Genomic DNA, 19344 nt, shown 5'->3' on the forward strand with positions numbered 1-19344 from the left:
AATCCCAGCAAATCTTATATTAAAATGGAAAGGGTAAGTGACCTACTGTACGTTTGACAGACATGCTCATACCATAGAACACATTTTTCTTTACAGATTGAAAACATGATGAATGTACAGGCATCGAAGTTGTTGTACACATATCTAGTAGTACTTTGTATGACGTATGAAGTCGTTTGCCAGTTTCCACCAGACGGTAAGTCAAATTACCAAAATACAGTAGCTAGCTGGTTTTTTCAGCTGGCGTAAGATAAGAGATAAGATAAACACCCGATATCTATCGACATCTCAGTAATACAAAGTATTAAAAAATGTACAGTTGACCATGGGAATCCTTCTAAATGCTGATGCGGGATGGCTATTGTCATTATAGATAATTCCATTCATCAATAATAAATTACATTTGTTCTTCTTTATTTATGATTAGAGACATTCACTATTTATGGAACTGATGTTGGTGTTTGTTCAAATAATCATCTTTGCCAAAATAGATGCGGAAGTAGTCCTTCTGAGGCCAGAGACTGTGGATGTGACACTGAGTGTGAATACTACGGTGACTGTTGCTATGATTACTGGTCTGCTTGTACTTCTGAACCTTATCCTTCAATTGTATCGATGTCCAGCCAATTGGAATGTTTTGAAGGAGATGATAGCTTCTCGGGTGGATATTATATTATAGCATTTTGTAGAGACGATAGTACAGTTGATACAGACACGATACAGAAATGCGAAAACCCTGGTTCTGGCGATGTTCTTTTAGCAATTATTGTATCAGACACAGAGAATAACATTTATAAGAATGTGTATTGCGCCTTGTGTAATAATGTGTTAATAGCGGACGTGACAGCCTGGAAGGTAACGTTTACCTGTAGTGACGACGATGTTAGAGTCGAGTTTGGTGAAGATCCCGCTGGGCCTATCGCTCCTCAACCTATCCCTGTACCTGTCCCTGCTCCTGATCCTTTGCTACCTACCCTACCACCCATTACTACACTTCCTCCTATTACAACCGAAGCTCCTCCACCAAATATACACGAACAAATCAATGATGGTACATCTTGTCCTTTTATGAGTTTTAGTCCACCATCGGGAAAACAAGATACACGGCGTGCATGTTTGGCGACAGCAGTGTCACAATGTAGTGCTAGTTACATGAATGAAAGTGTTATTGAACCGTGTTTGACCAACTACAAAGCTATAATAGTGTACGGCGGCACTGTTTACAGGAATCCACATTGTGCAATTTGTAATGATGAGCCATTTTACACTTGTGACGGTGTTGATTTTATTAGTCCGGGGCGTGTTGGTTTCACATCATTGACAGTAATAGTGGATTTTTCTAAACAAAGTAGTATCTCTGTTAGTTCGGAATATGGATCGTATAATAATGGGGGAGTCAGTTGTTCTACTGGTGAAGTCTTTGATCCATTCACTAATCAATGTCTTCAACTAACATGTAAAGATGGATTCACACTCGAAGGTAGCAAATGTGTCGTCATTTCCACTGAAACCGGTTGTAGCAAAAACGCCCTCCACATATCGAGTGAAATCTATTGTGAATGCAAGTTACAGCAGCAGTCTCTACAAATTGAGTTTGAATACGATTTTGAAGTAGATAATTTTACAACATTTATCGAATTTACAAAAGCTTTGACAACATTTGACATCGAATACACTAACCAATCAACAAATGCCTTTAGCAAAACCATTATAATTATATCAATTGAACAGATGAATTGCCAGTTAGTCTATGACATATCGGAATTGGTCGTAAAAGGGATAAATAATAACACTGATGAACAGTTAAATGTCGTCACCTTTCGACAAAACTGCTCAACAAAAGCAATTTCAAATGAGCTGCTATGTGAACATGACAGACTTTTATTGACAGCAAATGAAGCATTGGAATATGACAATGTTACAAAGAATATCCATGTTGATAATTCATCTTTACAAATTCCTGACGAGCAGTATGTTTTAGAAATCTTTCATGAACTTGGAAATGAGTCGTCCGTTTGTAGTATTCTGTCGGTATCCACTTGTAATGTATGTCCACAGATTCAGTTATCGATAGAAGCTTTTGAAGAACAAGTTAATGGAACTCTCATTTACAAAACAACTGGCGACGTATTTCGAAAGCATCAGTACATGTTCACAAACTCATCCAATTCGAGTTTACTAGTTTGTTCTTTCTTGAATCAAACTGGAGAGACAGAAGAAAACACCGAGTTCTTCCATTATTCTGGTGCTTTATTGATAATCAGTGTTGTCGGTACAATTATCTCACTTATTAGTCTTCTTATTACGATCCTTCTTCGCGTTTTCATTGCTGAATTAAGAACACTTTCAGGAAAGATAATTTTAAACGTTTCAATATCTTTATTTATTGCATTGCTTCTGACACTGATCCAAGGTAATTTTACTGAATGGCCAACATTCTGTGAAATAATGGCAGTTTTCTTGCACTATATGTGGTTAGTCTGTTTTTGTTGGATGAATTCCATGGCCATTGAACTTTTCCAAACGTTCCGAACGGTCCGAAGTTCATCAAGATCTTCTAGAAGTAGCAAATCACAGAGAAAATCTTTCATAAAATACTTCATTTATAGTTGGGGTTTGCCTGCCATCTACGTCGCTATCATCGTTGGTATAAGTCTGTGTGAATGTACCAGTTTGGACGTCATGTATGGTGATGACAATGTTTGTTGGATTCGAGATGAACTTGCATCATTGTATGTCTTTGGAATTCCACTGGCTGTTATCCTGGTACCTAATCTTATACTATTTGTGGCAACAATCACAAGACTCAGAAAGTCAATGAAATCGACCGCAGCAGTTCGAAGTGGAAAATCAAATCAGGATCAACAAACTGGGGAAATGATTATATACATTCGGGTATGCTAATATCTTTTTTAATGATCTAAATTTTCAAGCAAAATATGTTTATATTAAACCTATAATTATAAAGCATTAACCCACTCTACTGATGACGTCGCCACTGATTATGAATTATAAAATATGACTTATGCTTTTACTAATATTATGACAAAAACATCTATGAAATTAACCATTTGCCTCGTATTTTTGTTACAGATTTCAACCGTCATGGGATTAACATGGATATTTGGTTATGTTGCGTCATTCGTTGATCACGTGATATTTTGGTATATCTTCACCATTCTAAACTCTCTTCAAGGCTTGTTTATCTTTATAGCATTCAATATTAACTATTCAATGAAGAATTTAATAAAAGCTCGTAGAGAAAAACAAACGTCTTCTTCGCAACCAAAAACGACAGAAACTTTATTACAAACGAACAAAAAACCTGCTGGTACAAATATAACGCGTCAGAATGAATCTCAACCACTAGATTCAACGCGTTTATAATTTTTTAAATGTCATTACTGGAGTTATAGACCGAGAGTTGGCCGTTTTACGCGACTGTACAAACTCTCCTGCAAACGTAGACTGCAAACTGCGTATACATTTCTATACAAAGTGCACATATTCATATTATTTACATTATATCAGTCTTCTATGTGCACTAAGGGAATCTTATCTGTAAACTTAAAAACTACCAAATATAGACAAAACCCAACATAAAACTGCATTCCGTTTCCGAAAAATCATTGTTAAAAACAAACAATTATGCAAATACAATTAAATACTGTATTGCTAAATATTATTATTACATTATATCAGTCCTCTATGTGCACTATGTGAATAGTATATATTTAGAACGAGTGTAGCACCAAGTATGTGGGAGCAATAGTGAGCAAATATAAATAAAACACAAACGTTTAAATACGTATATGTATATAGGCCTATATATTTATGTATTATATCATACATTTGCTAAAACATTAAATTACTTATGTTGTAGATAATAATACGTTTCTATTGCATGTTTAATTGTAAGATACGACTTTAATTTAACAGTAGATTAAGTAATTTTATGAGCATAATAAAATATCCATTCCTTGGATAACAAACGAATTGTCTCGGGTTATCATTTTAATTTACACAGGTCTCGACCCGGATTGTAGGCTATAATACTCATCCTCATTAGGTATTCTACAGACCCACGGTAGCCGCAGTGCCTATCATGAACGTCAGGAGATGAGATAGACCGTTACACCGGGGATAACCCCTGCTCTTCCGGAAGATTACCAGATGTGTACACTGGACCTTCATAACTACGGTATCGACTCGACTTTTTCAGGTCTAACACTAATGTGGCTACAGAAACAACGCGTGTGAAATGGATTTTGCGTTTTCACAAAGGAACACTAATGCTTAGCCATAGCATACTAGTTCATTAATTAACGAGAATACAATAAAATTACACCTTTTAATACCTGAATTATCTAGCTTTACAGGCGTGTGAATAATTATATAAATGAAAATTTCTTTAAGATGAAAATATGCTTTGTGAAACTCTCTACTAAACCGCATTTTTCGCGAAGTTATGTCAAATGACTACCATGTTAGTGTCTGTTCGTGGTGTCGCTGACGAATATGTAGGTACTCTTTATCATTTTTAACTCTATAGCCTAATAACAGTATAAAAAGTGAATAGACTTACTGATGCAATACATATACAAACTCAAGGATATAATATTTATTTCTTCAATACAATTATCATTATCTAGAGTGCGTGTTTTTATTGTTGGTGCCTAATGACCTGGGTTCCATCAATCAACAAAAACATGTAAAATAATCACAATATACCAGCAAATAACCAATCCGACAACTTTCAATATACACTTTGACCATTCCATTTTTTACAGGGAGGTTTTGATTTTTATTTGTTAATTGTGTTCAATGAAAATTAATTAACAATTAATTAATTAATTAATGACAATACCAATCTGAAATTATGAATTTAGGCCTACAAGTCAAAAGCATATCTTTAATAAATTTAATGGAGGATTTGTGTTTGTATTTTCGTTATTACGATAATATGGCCTCCTGAGAAGTAATGTGTTCGGCTCTGAAGATAATCTGTTTTGCTTTCCTAGCATACATAAATTCATCACGAGTAATTTATCGTTCAGTGTGTATATTTGAAATCAAACATACAGGTACGTAACAATCTTTATATTTTGCATGTGGTGCGTTGTTGCCGAGCCCCATTCTTTCGAGGAAAGTTGTTTCCGGAGGAAAGGTTCGGCAAACACAATAGACCAAATAATGACGTCATATAATATCCAATATTACTGACGACACCAGGTTTGCCAAAATGCGTTCCGACGATGGCTGATTGGTTTAAATTAGTAAATACGGTATAGACAAGCTAAAACACAACAGATAATCAATTAAGAAACAAAGTCTGAAAAAGTTTTATCATTTGTTTGAGTTCCGGTAAATGTATTCAGTACAGTGTAAATTACATTGATTGTATGGTTTAAAACTAAATATCTAACTTTGTATTTGCATTTAAGTCAATATTTTGGTATATAAGAATTATATTTTAAACACATGGGCGTCGATATAAAGATTGAGCCTATTTTGTTCATTTTATTTTTCTAAATAATTAACAACTACAGTACTCTTATCTATTTCATAGCAAACGTAAACGTTGGCGAACATTCTTTAAGAGGTTTGATGAAATATTACCGAAGAACTCAGCTATTTCTCTTCTTTCTCAGAAATATGAAGACCAATAAGTTATTTTGGTATATTTTATTCATCTTTTCTACCTTTGAGTTGAGAACAAATCAACAATATTATTCATATCAAGCTACAGGTAAGTTTGCTTAATCGGTATCAAGTATCATCCAGCGTCATAATTAGGCCTACCACCAAAGTAAAGAAATTTACAAAGAAAAATGTAATAAAGATGTTGTTTTAAATTGTATAATTCATAGATATTCCGTCTCTTGTGCCTACTACGCTTTATGAATCAGAAGTGGATATATGCCCTTCCAGTCACCTGTGTGTGGGAAAGTGTGGACTGGCGCCAATCGACGCTTACACGTGTGGATGTGACGCATTGTGTGAATACTACGACGACTGCTGCTATGACTACCTATCCGTTTGTAGTTCGTCTGACTTTATTCCACCATCGGTGGTCGACTTTAGACAAATGAAATGCATTAAAGGCGATTCAAAGTTTACATACGGGTATTTTGCTATATCTAGTTGCAAGAACACAAGCTCTGTTAACATCGAAACTGAAAATAGTTGTGAAACCCCGAATCCGAACGACATACTATCAAACATTCTTGTATCGGATACGCAAGATCATGTCTATAAAAATGTATTTTGCGCGCTGTGTAACAATGTGCCGGTCGATGAACTGTCGGCGTGGAATGTAACATTCCATTGTTCCAATACAAGTAAGTCTGTTGAAGAGATATTAAACGGAATGGCTTGTCGAAATTTTGATTCACTGCCACCTTCTAATCGACTAGATTCGAGGAGACATTGTTATTTTGACGCAATATACAGTTGTAATGAAACATACACAGATCAAACCGTTATCGACGCATGTAAGGTCGGTTACAACGCTGTTGTTTGCCGCGAGGCACAAAACACGTACAGGAACCCACATTGCGCAATATGCAATTACGATTCTTCTTACACATGCTACGTGGAACAACCTGCTGATGAAATACTTGTCGGTGAAAGTTTGACGTCTTTAACGATAATTATGGATTTCTCCAATCCAAACAGCGTCACAGTCAACTCTATCAAATACGACGTTAAAGAGGTAAAATGTGATGTTGGTGAAGTTTTCGATCCGTTCAGCAGTAAATGTCGTCAAGTGTCGTGCCGAACCGGCTATGAACTTCGAGGCTCCAAATGCGTAACCTCTTCATCTCCATCACCAGACTGTGATGATCGGGCTGTTTTAGTGTCAGAAGAACTGTTCTGTTTATGTCAATTAGTAGAACATTCAATGTTAATTGTATATCATAATAGGAAAGTTAAAGACGAACAGAAAAATGTTGCCACTAATTACACTGACGTATTGGTAAACTTTCTCAAGGAATATGACGTCACATATTTAAAACAGGAATATACAGACACAACAGAATTTGCTATTGAAACCATAAATTGCACGATGGCCCATGTTATTTCTAGTCTAATCACCGATAATATAAACAGAGATGTTAAGAACTTTAACAACAAAATAATAACCATTCAACAACAATGCTTTATGAAAGAAATCGAAAAGAGGTTGTTGTGCGAGGAGGAAAATATTCCAAACTTGAAGATGTTGAAAGTGAACACAAGTGCGCGCACTATCAGTATTTCTAACGTTTCTATAGACGTTCCGGAAGAATACATTCTACGAATCGTGCACCAAATTTCCAACGAGTCCTCAATATGCAGTAATTTGTCAGTATCGACATGTGAAGTTTGTGGCCAAGTCACTCTGGAATCGCCTGCATTTGAGGATGTAGGCAATGACACTCTTCTATACAAAGCGACAGGTGATAAGTTTGATAAAAACGAGTATTTTCTTTCCAATTCATCAAGCTTTGTTACAATATGTTCGTTTTTAAATCAAACTGGAGTGGTAACGTCAGAAACACAGTTCTTCAACTATTCCGATGCTCTTTTAATAATAAGTGTCATCGGTACCCTCATTTCTCTTGTTTGTCTGCTAATTAACATCATTCTTCGCGCCATTGTCAGTGAACTAAGAACCCTTTCTGGCCAAATCATCTTGAACCTGTCAGTTGCGTTGTTTTTCGCATTATTGTTGACGTTAGTTCAAGGAAACTTTACTAAAACCGTAAAGCTTTGCCGAACAGTCGCTGCCATGTTGCATTACTTGTGGTTGGTTTGTTTTTGTTGGATGAACACAATGGCAATTGATCTTTTCAGAACATTTACATTCTTCAGAGCTTCTTCAAGAAGTAAACGCTCTCAGAAGAAAGCTTTTCTAATTTACTTTCTCTATAGTTGGGGTCTCCCAGCCATTTTTGTTGGCGTCATTGTTGTCATAAGTTTGTGTGAATGTATCGGTTTTGAAGTTCGATACGGTGACGATACAGTTTGTTGGATTCGAGACGAACTCGCCCTATTTTATGTTTTTGGAATTCCGGTTATTGCGATATTGCTGCCTAACATAATATTATTCATAGCGACAGTGTCTGGGATTCGGGAATCCAAGAAATCTTCTGCAATCGTAAACAAGTCGGCGCAGAAGAAGTTGAACAAAGAAATGATAATCTACATCCGGGTAAGTATATGCATTTAAGCAGGGAGATGATCTTCTTGATTCAAGTGGAAAAAAAAGTGGAACAGTAAATTAACAACCACCGTATTTAGTTGTTAATCAAGATAGTATACCGTAACTCTTGTCATTAAGTTGGTCAAATTTGATCGATGTTATATCGGACTTTGATTTTGTCTTTTTAATCATAGAGAAAGCATGTACTTATTTGGTCTTTACTTTAATAACGTTAAATTATAATAATGCATCAATCAGGGTCGATATAGATTGTCATTGTCAATAAGCGTTTTTGACAGTTTAATATCAAATAAACCTAAGCTGGAATCATAAGATCAATAATAATCGGGATTCTGATAACAGAAGCCTTCACTAATTGCAAAACTGATTTGTTGTGAAAGGTAGTCAAAACTACGTCTCTTACGTAAAATATCTAATCTTCATGCGTAACACTTGCAAAACAATTATTTTAGGGATACAGTAGTAATATTTATCATGTCATTGTTTAATTGCAGATCTTTACACTGATGGGGTTAACTTGGATATTCGGCTTTCTCGGTTCTTTCACGGGTCACATGGTATTTTGGTATTTATTCACCATTCTGAATACCCTACAAGGCTTGTTTATCTTTCTAGCGTTCAACCTCACTTACTCTGTCTACAACATACTAAGAAAGTATCGAGGAGGAGATGACGGTACGTCATCGTCAAAGTACAAGATCAAAGAAACATCGACATAAAAAACCGACGTCATAAAAACGAAGGGACAGAATATTAACTGAGCGTTAATTAAACAAATCCAGACAGATAATAATGAAATTGTATATAAACACAATTAGGAACATATTACGAGTTATATCCATTCTAAATGTTAATTTATGTTGCTGCTGCATGCATGTAATCAGTGATATAAGATGCACGATAGACTGTTAATTATTGATCATAATGAAATGAATATAGTGATTAAATTAGCACCCACGACGAAATCAAGTCTGGATCAATGTTGCAGTAATATGTAGTGTAGTAATATTATCTACCTTTGCATTATCTATTGATATAAATACGTATTCGTTGTTCATATAGCATTTACATGCAATCGAATTGTATCAGTTAAAATTAAAATAGAATCCATGCATGTGTAGGAGGTAGTTTTTCTAGATGCAATTTACTATATTTGAGCCTCCCAACCATAATAATAATCAATGATTTCCTCGAAATTTCGAGTCATCACCCGTTACAAATAAATATTACTGAGGCTCTACTAAAGGCAGGCAAAAATGCATTGGCCCAACGCATTTCTGCCTTTGCCATACCTGGAAAATGCATGTCCCAAGTTTTGTGAAAGCGCCCTCTGTAGTTCGATGTATTTTTATACCGCCCTCTCTTGTTTGGAAACGCTTTGATAAATTCTCTGTGCTGTGTTTCATATTTGGTGTGGAGTGGTCTTGTGCACGACGAAAATAGGCATACAGAACTACTGTCATCATACTGCGTGAATTGAAATATCATACTGCGTGAATTGAATTGAGACAAATCTTCATAGGCCAGTAAGAAGACGGGATGCACTGTGCTTACTTTATGTAATGTTGCAGCGAAATGAACACAAATATTTACCTGTTAATGATTGGTTAAAGCTTCAGATGATATTTCAACTACTGTATGCATTTCAAAAGGTTCGAACAGTTTACAAATACTCATGGAGATAATTTTACCTCCATGAAATACCGTAGTAAAAATATGCTAAACGACGACGACGTTGGTGGTGAATAAAGCATGATCGAAAACGAACCTGCCGAGTACTGAAGCTTCTGCCAAATTTACGCGAAGTGTTTTACTCGGCATAACCTTCGACATTATTTTCAAGATGGAAGCAGCGGATAAATTTACTTCCGAACAGTAATTACTACAGTATTACTGTCTATTTGTAATCTCTGAATAGTAAAATTCACATCTGTATATTGACAGCAAACAACTGAATTATTTTTAAACAATTTATTCAACATAAACTTAACTACAATATACAGTATATATATATCGACTTATGTATAAATATAACACTCTATTTTCAATATGTAAAACATTAGAAACAAAAACAAAACTCTTTTAGTCAAAACAAAACGTCTTAAACAGTATCACTGCTCGTATAGTTATCACCCTTTAACTATGATGCCACACATTGGCAAATACTTGCGTGGTTGGGTACTGAGGCGTGGAAAACTGTTCTACAAATTTCAAAACTACAATAGTAGCTTTTCTATTGTAAAACGTTCTGCAACACACTTTACCAGTACACTGTACCACAGACTTGAGAGCAAGTAGAGAAATTAACTTAGACTAAACCTTTTGAATACATATAATTACCTAATTCATAACTTACTAGATAGAGGCTAACCTTCAACATGGTGCAACGAAGGCTAACAGGTTCAAAGTTCATGGCTCTTCTATTAAGTAGTAGGTCAAGCTATGGTTGTTGGAAGGAAAAATGAAAAAAAGTGTTATATAATAATTCTAAATAATATTCTCCGAAACATTCTATACTTGCATGCAACCAAAAAAAACTGAACATATAAATTGTAGAATTTAAATTTTCCGGTACTAAATTTATGAGGTTTAATTTTTTTAAATGATTGAACATGGTTATCTTGGCAAATTAATGATTAAAATATTAGGACATTCACAGTAAAATGATGTTGATTGACTCAAATATAGATTGGTTCAGAGATGAGATATCTATGCAAAGACTTTTGAAACCAAATTGTTTTTTTCAACGGCCTCCAACCTCCCCTTATAGCCGTCCACACCACCCAATTTATTTACATATACAGTTATATACAGAATTTGACGTCTTTGCATAAGATAGTTTTAAACTTAAATAATGTTGATGCGACAATGAATAAACCACTGTTAGTTAACTACAACACTTATTTATATAAATTGGGGTTTATGTAACAAACTAAATGTTGGCCTACAGTACTGCATTTTTCTGAAAATATCAAGTTTTTCCACAAAAAAATCTTTTGTCTAGGACTAGTACAGTACACTTAAAATTCCATACAACACTACTACATAAATAACAAACCATTCCTTTATTCTGGCATTGCAATCAGGGAGGCACATGCAGTCATGAGGCTAAAAATATATTTCAGATAGTCATCTGTCCACATTTATCAAGAAATGTGAATTGCCTTAATCTGTCGACACGGTTGCTGAATTGCGAAGTGCCACACCCTGTGAACAAGCAATGCCAGCATCAAAAGAAATGATTTTTTTGTCTGCGCAAGTCTAAGAGACCTTACCATTAAGTACTTGTTATTGAATAAACACCAGTCTGCATGGTATTCTGTAAAAAAACAAATGGCTTTGAAAGCAGATTTCACATGTGTTCTACCCAAACTGAATGGCTCTACTTTTGATATACGGTACTAACTCATCTTTATCCAATAAATTTTCTTGAACAAAACAAATACTATTTCATCTAAAAGCATACAATATTTTTTTAAATTTATAATTCCTTTCAAATTCAAACATTTTTTTTGATTGAATTTTAGCAGTTTTTAATTTTTCCTTTATTTTGTATATACAGTAAAAGCAATTTACTTACATAATTTTCTATACGCAATTACTACATCCAAATATTGAAAACAAAATAAACATGTTTTTTCAATTGATTCTCTTTTTTTTTCAAAGCATAATTTATAATTTTAAATGTTATTCTACAATAGAAGTCCAAAAAGTTCTGTTCAGTATCTTGAATAGATGGATTCCAAAAATCATCAAAAAAGTACAAATTGATCTATAAATTTTCTGCCTTTATAAATTTGTTTTCTGTCAATTTGTGAAGTTTTAAACTTGTATTCAGATTGTCTTCAGTTGAAACTCATGCATTGAGGATAATAGCCTTTCAATGATACATGATACAGACCATTTAAGTAATAAGAATACCGGTTGACAATTAGTGTAGAGAAGCTCCCACCTGGTGCTGACTAGCTGAAATCTGGAGGGAAAAAAAACACATTAGCCTCATACATTGTAAGAGACATTCATTAGTTTCAGTATTATACATCTTAAATCCTACACAATAAAAATAAAAAAGGGTATACAGTATGTTTTATAAACAGTACAGTAAAACAATAATTGTTTCTGTTCTCATGGAATGTTACTTTTTTTTTAAATCACTCTCTTGTCATCTTTTCCAGTTTCTTTTGTGGAAATGAATCAATCATTAACAATACCGACCATTTTAAATTGTTTTGTCCACGATAAATGTTATGACCTCCTTTCATCTTCACAGTTTGCTTGAGGACGTCATCTGAATTGTGTTCTGAGCCTGCCGACTACAATGTGAACAGAACTCAAGAGAAACATTTTTTCCGGACACGTGAAGACAAACTCCAGCTGCTGGTTGGATTTTTAATGAGGCCTGTTTCTTTCCATTCAATCTCACTGATCTCCTCTGCTCTTCATCACCCTCTTGCACGAGTGTTTTGATCTTCTTTCTTTCAACTGCATTATCTTGTGTGTGGCATCGTTTCCTTGACTGGGATGGTTTCTCATCTGAAAGACTCACTACATCAACATCTTCATCATCAGATTTTGATTGGAAAACCGAGTCGATGTCTTCTTCGGGTATCTTATGAATAAGGTCCATCGATGTGTGAAAATTTAGATTTGTTGCTTGTATGTTTGACAACAATGATGACAAAGAACTTTGATTTGCCAGTATGCCTTTCAAGTAACTGACTTCTGTTTCGAGAGAAGACACTCGTGAGTTCAAACAATTATTTTGTTGCAAAAGTTCATCATTTTCTGTCTGCAGATTGTTCACGGTTTCCTGAAGTGATTCAACATGGTTCTTCTTTCTTAACCTATTCAAGCGAGCTGCAATGGCATTTCGATTAATTGGATCGCATACTAGAAGTTCCTTTTCCAACTGTTCAATCATGCTTACTTCGCTTGAGTTTTTGGACTTCTTAAATTTATTTGATGTGGTAAAGTCTTTCTTGAACAGCTTTGTCGAATCAACTTTCATATCTTGACAAGATGTGGCAGGTCTAGTGACATCATCAATAACACGCTTTTGGACTTGAGATGATTCAGCAGCCATTTTCTTTATGATTTTCAACTTTGGAGTCACGCCATTTTTTAGATCTTTTCCCATCAAATATTTAACCAATGCAGTTTCATCTTTAGATGAATTAACAATCACTTTAATCACAGACTTTCCTTTCGTCGATGAGGTAGACATTAATGTTGGATTATTACTAGGGCTAACAATACCTTGTTGTGTGTTCGGAGTAGCCTCGGCGGTATCTTCACATTCAATGGTTTGACCGCTGCTGGCGGCGTGCACCTCGGTCTCGGCAAGCTCGTCGAAGCCAGTGTTTAAAAAGTCCGACTGGACGGAATCTAGGAACGACAAATCTGGAAAAAGATCCATTTCACTGCCGTCGTAAGGGGGGCTTAGATCACCAATAACTTGTTGATGTGCTTCGTATTCCATACCAAACATATTTTTTAGTTTAAAATGTTTAAAAACAAGAATTTTACGGTGAAGAAATCCTCGATCAAACAACAAAGAAAACTAGCGAAGCACAATTATGGCAGAAATGCCGCTCTCAGCAAAAATCGTTTTCACAACGTTTGATCACGTGAGTCACACGCCCTCTTACGAGCAATTAAGTCATTTTCTATTTTTACATTTTTTTTGTTAACCCCCTCTATCGGTAACTTGAATTGAAACTTTTGTGCTGTAGTGCAGTATGTACTATAAATAACATAACAGTAGCGAAATATATACTACTATAATCTAATTCACAATCATTTGTTTAAAACCTTATCTGTTAAGTATAGGATTATACTAAAATGTACATGTAAGACAAACAAAATTAACACACACAATTATAAAATCTTTATTCAAATATGTAATAAAATATTTACATAGAAACTGTTTATTATTTTTATTATCTGGAAAGATGAAATGTTCATACCCTTCCCTGGTGTGGCACCTGTACAATAGGTGCTGATGATAAAACAAAAAACGTGACTTGTTTGTAAGCAAGAAAATTAAATCTTCTTCAGATTAATACCACTTGAATACGGTATTAATTGATAATAACAACACTTTCTCTTGTTCTCTTTTCTGTCTGAGTTTCCCTGTATGTAAGGAAATAGGCACATAAGGATATTATGATGATAATAATATTTAATTGGTCGCAATGATAGGACCACTCAAGGTGCTTTAAACAGTCCTGGCTTGGTTTCATCCATCATTCAGATGAATGTAAAACTATTGACATTGTTGACCGCCATAAACAATAATATTTATTTGGGCAAACGTTCCCAACAGATTCTGCACTCACTTCAGGATGCTGATACAGTCCCATTACATCACCATACTGCATTCAAGTATTATTCTTGTTATACTTGATCAATTTCTTCAAGTAAACAAACCTCATAAAATGCAAATTAAATGTTGTTTTGCATTTGAAAAAGGGTGGACCAGACAAGTATGCAGAGCTTTTAAATGTAAAGCCCCAAAATAATTAACAATAAATAAAAAAATAAATTAATAATTGCATTCATCTGTTTCATTTCAAATCAATAACATTTTCTTGCTCAACATCAACAATCTCTGAAAGTGGTTCTGCCCCTGTTATTGAAAAACAAAAATAATTTTAGTAAATCAAACAGTGTTGCTAACAATAATATTTATTACATCTTAATGGATAAGAACAACCAAGAAACTTTTTTTAGCATGTCACATTATCATTTTTAGTTGACATTTAAAAAAAAAACAATATCTTAAAACAAAATATCTTACATCTGACATCACCATCTCCAGTCATTGGTTCTTGCTGTCTTAGCTTTGTAATGCTCTTTGGTGGAAGGCTGGTATAGGAGTCTAAGTAATTATTGAAGGCTGTTGAGGGCCTAATGGATGGTTGATCTGGTTTATTACCTTGCCTTGTATCTGTATTAAAAACAAACCATGTTTAACCATTGTCTACTCTATCAAACTTTATGTGACAAACATGTGATGTGCCCATATATGGACATGGTGCAGGGCCGTAACCAGGTTTGACGGCGGGGTGGATCGTTAAGTTGTTTAGTGGAAACATACCCTCAAATTTTTTTTCTCTATAGGCCCATGTATGGCCGCAAATCGCATTTCCGGCTAATCTCTTTTGTTTATGAACTATATAATTTGGTGTAATTTCCAGCCCACAAATTTCAATTGCCGACCTTATTGCCGACCTTAAATTGTCAGAGGACGGCATTCTCTTGCCAACCGAAACTAGGCTAGATCCGTCCTCCTTTTAAGCCTCCTAGCAACGACATGGTACATTAAGGGATCGTATCATTGAGACTTTAACAGGCATATTCACCATCATGTGGTGTTTAGGTAACAAACCATGGAATTAAGATGATCCCTGAATTCACTCAACCATTGCATCTTGCACTTGCGTGAGCTGCATGCTTTCTCTATCAAGAAGCAGCTGGCTGGGCACATCACACGCACGCGGAGACCTGTGTAGGGGAATACCCTTTTATCGGCTAGCTCAAGAACCACGATGTTCAGCAGTTATCAAATAGAATTTATCTTGTAAATTTTAGTGTTAGGTTTTTATATTTTAGTTAAAATATATTTTATATTCTTATGTCGATTTATATTAATTAAATTTATTAAGGCTTATTGTAGGCCTGTAGTAAACAATCGTAGTGTTGTGTTAGTATGCCCAGCAAAAAAAAAGTGGGAGGCCAAGCGGAACTCGCTGTTCAGCGGGGTGGATCGTACGATCCCCCCCGATCCCCCCTGGTTACGGGATGACATATCACTACCCTATTTCGGCATATCACTACCATATTTGGGTACATCACACTTGTTGTCAAACTAGTTTGATAGTGTAGACAGAGTTTTAAAGTAGTTTATAATTGTGCAACAGTGTGGGCAGGAAAAGAGATCCATGTATGCTGCCTAGGTGAAGGTACAACAAAATGCTATACTGCCCTCGCCTACTCTATCTTCTGTTGAACTCACCAAGAGGTCGTCTGCTTGATACGTTTTCAAGAAACGTTGACAAAAGTACAAGTTCTTGACAAAGCTGGTCTGTGACCCCCGCTACTTTTTGTTCTCTTTCATTGGTGCGATGCTGAAGATCAGTAATTCCATCAAGAAACACTTGATCCCGTTTTGCAAATTGTTTTTCTAATTTTTTATTCTCCTTCCATCCTTTCTCTAAAACACCTTAAATATGAATTAAATAATATTATTAGTAATATTCATAAACAAATATTATTAGTAATATTCATAAAAAAATAGTATTACTGTAGTAATATTCATAAAATAATATTATTAGTAACATTCATAAGAATAATTGAAAGATTAAATTAAAAATAACTATATAGCACTATAAAGGAATAGAAAGACGGACTTATGTTGAGATCTCAAATTAAACGATGAATTTTGTGGTTTACATTTTGAAAACGGACTGTTAAATGATTCATGAGAGAAAAATTGAACACCGACACTAACCTCGTTGTGAGATAACTTCAGTCTTCAAGGTCTCTTCCAATACATCATTCAACTTTATCAGTTCTTCTAATTCTGTAGTATCAACATCCATCTTTGTATTAAACTAAAAGTTTGAGAGAAAAAATTGAGAGCAAAAAGTCCGCAAAAATGATATGTAAGATTTATAATTAAACTTCAATATACTTTGAATGATTACCAACCGTTTTAAACTTGTCATTTTCTTCAATAACAGCTTTCAGTTTGCGACCGGCATGGTAGATTTTTGTTTCAATATCTTTCAACTCCTTGCCTTGTGTCTTCATAGTATCCAGGGCAACACTGCGTTGCTCTTTGATTTTCTGTCGAAGTTGTGTCTTTAAAAACAAATTGTGTCAAAAATAATATTTGTATTGAAAAATCAGTACTATACTATACTATAAACCCTCTATACAATACCTCTGACTTTAAAGCATTGTCTAATGTAAAACATGAATGTTAGTAATGCTAAAATTTATTAATTTGCTGAAAATAGTCCGACACTTAATAAAGTAAAATTTGAACAAACAATTGCAAAGATTTGTTGGTGACAAATATATTAGTGCTTTACAGTGTTAGTTTTATGTAAAATAGTAAATAAAATAAACATATAAAATTAGTCCTATCTTTTATCAAACAAAAAGATATTTGTAAAAATCATTAATATAAAAAACAACATAAACTACAGCTATACATACTTACATACTCAAAGCATGAAGGAAGGTATACAATAATTAGTTATTACCTCCATACTCAAAGTAAGTACATACTTAAAGTTGACACATTTTTTTAAAGGAAAAATTAAAGTGCAAAATCCACTGAAAAAGTGAAAATCAATAACATTTAAAATCAATAAAACAAATTGGTGTTTAAACCTGTTGGGATGGTGAAGTCTCTTCACTCTCCTCCTAAATAATTGATATCATGTTTGGTACAAGAAGAGAAAATAAACACATGTATAATTAACCCATTGACATAACATGCAACATCTTATGTAACTACAGTCAACAAGTCTGTCAATACCAGACAACGTTGGGATGGCTGGCCTTAAATATGTCTGCTTTTCCAGTTATTCTGGTTTCTAGTCCACAAGAAAAGTCTGTTTTCCGGTTTCCAGAGAGTTTGGTATTGGGAGAGTCGAATGTATACCAAAAGGGTAACATTTTTCTATCGGAAACTTCAATGACATTGATCTATCTAAATTTGTTTGTGGTCAAAATGATGATGATGATGAAGTACAATCCGATGAAGGTCCCAAATACAAAGACCTCTTACTCTACGATATAGGGATGGGCTGTGTTTATTAAGAGCATACTTACAGTGGGTATGGCAAGTTTTTCTATTTTATGTTTGGTTTGACTGGTTGTTGTCTCCAAATTTTGCTTCTTGTTTTTCAGCTCTAAAATAAGAAAAATGTTAAGAATGTTAAAAAGTCATATTAAATAAAATGATGACATATCACAGAGCTTTATACCACTTTTCTCACAAAATCAAAACTTGTATTAAAATAACAAATATAATTTCCACATTGATATAAGCACATTCCCAGTAATTTTCTGACTACTGTACACTACAGTATTCATACATATTTATGTATGTTTGATTTATAGTAATTCTTGGTCAATGGTGGTAATTTGTATAAAGTGCAATACTAATTTATATGTTATGTCCAAGAGTGAAGATTTGTCTTGGAAGAAACAAAAGATATTTCATACAGTGCAGCATTCAATTTCTATACTTGCTATTGCTTTAAATTGTAAACATAATTATAGATTAGTACAAACAAAACTGAAACAAATGTTCACAAAGCAAGCGAGTGCAATCAAGACTAACTTTGCTCAAGAAAACAGATTTAGATTTCTATACGGTTACATTTTTGTAGACAACTATATTTCTTAACCGTAATAAACATTATATCGTCTTTAAAAAAGAAACCATGATGGTATACAGAGTAATCAATGTACTGTAAGTAATTTTTAGTTTATACTTTAAGAAAATATCATGTACAGTATCTAAGTTGTCAGAAGGGAAATAATTATGTAATAGATGGCCATCAGGCCGTCAGTACATGTAAACTTTAACAAACTTAATGATCATTTTGATCGAATGTATGAATGTGCTGAGGTAAGCTACAGTTAACTTTTTTTTTTTACTTTATTTGTAGAGACAAATATTACAATGGGACCAGAAGACACCTTTGAAATTGAAAATAACAATTCTAAGTACTGTAGATCCAAGAAAATAAAAATATGAAACTGCTAGCTCAAACAGAATTGTCAGGTACACTGATATCGGGATTAATATTTATTTACTCCATTGTTACCATCGCTTGTATTTTATTATGTGTAAAATCACGAATTAAAAAACCACAAAAGAACTATCGTAAATCTGCGCATGCTCAGAATACCAATCGCAATTGTGGGACTAATAACAAAGCAAGCAAGCCTAAAAACTGGGATACTATCAGCAAACGTCCGCCGATGCCTGCACCAAAGCCAAACACCAATTACGGGCAAACTAAATTTACAGAATACGATACCGTCGAAATACAAACATTAGAAACAACACAACTGAACAATGATGATGAAAGCAGCACGTTCAACATAGT

At 34.3% G+C, this 19344-nt stretch overlaps 3 protein-coding genes across 6 annotated transcripts in view; 1 reads left to right on the forward strand and 2 right to left on the reverse strand.

The window, feature by feature from the left end:
• Positions 1 to 105: 105 nt before the first annotated feature.
• LOC144852369 (uncharacterized) lies at positions 106 to 8928 on the forward strand. Its single transcript, XM_078710155.1, has 5 exons — positions 106 to 196; positions 428 to 2895; positions 3094 to 3382; positions 5871 to 8197; positions 8704 to 8928. The coding sequence occupies exons 1-5, from the start codon at positions 106 to 108 to the stop codon at positions 8926 to 8928; spliced, it is 5400 nt and encodes a 1799-aa protein (XP_078566281.1).
• Positions 8929 to 10450: 1522 nt separating this feature from the next.
• LOC144851751 (uncharacterized) lies at positions 10451 to 13817 on the reverse strand. 3 transcript variants are annotated; one of them, XM_078709348.1, is made up of 3 exons: positions 12111 to 13817; positions 11485 to 11528; positions 10451 to 10649 (listed from the first exon to the last, which is right to left on the reverse strand). In XM_078709348.1, exon 1 carries the CDS (start codon positions 13695 to 13697, stop codon positions 12474 to 12476), a length of 1224 nt encoding a protein of 407 aa, XP_078565474.1. In that variant the 5' UTR covers positions 13698 to 13817; the 3' UTR covers positions 10451 to 10649; positions 11485 to 11528; positions 12111 to 12473. The 3 variants fall into 3 exon arrangements, with proteins under 3 accessions (XP_078565474.1, XP_078565473.1, XP_078565472.1); XM_078709347.1 differs by having other exon boundaries at positions 10451 to 11528; XM_078709346.1 differs by having other exon boundaries at positions 11485 to 13817.
• A 262-nt stretch (positions 13818 to 14079) lies between these two features.
• The window catches only part of LOC144851656 (uncharacterized), a 44639-nt gene continuing 39374 nt past the window's right edge, over positions 14080 to 19344 (reverse strand). The window contains exons 18-24 of one of the 2 annotated variants that reach the window (XM_078709222.1): positions 18056 to 18135; positions 17612 to 17644; positions 16922 to 17074; positions 16722 to 16824; positions 16227 to 16433; positions 15009 to 15158; positions 14080 to 14837 (exon numbers count right to left, since the gene is read on the reverse strand). In XM_078709222.1, the coding sequence (XP_078565348.1) occupies positions 14776 to 14837; positions 15009 to 15158; positions 16227 to 16433; positions 16722 to 16824; positions 16922 to 17074; positions 17612 to 17644; positions 18056 to 18135 (788 nt within the window). In that variant the 3' untranslated portion in view covers positions 14080 to 14775. The remainder of the gene's footprint in view (positions 14838 to 15008; positions 15159 to 16226; positions 16434 to 16721; positions 16825 to 16921; positions 17075 to 17611; positions 17645 to 18055; positions 18136 to 19344) is intronic. The other variant, XM_078709223.1, reaches the window with a different exon arrangement.

Source organism: Antedon bifida, chromosome 9 (genome assembly GCF_963402885.1).
Source record: "Antedon bifida chromosome 9, ecAntBifi1.1, whole genome shotgun sequence".
NCBI lineage: Eukaryota > Metazoa > Echinodermata > Crinoidea > Comatulida > Antedonidae > Antedon > Antedon bifida.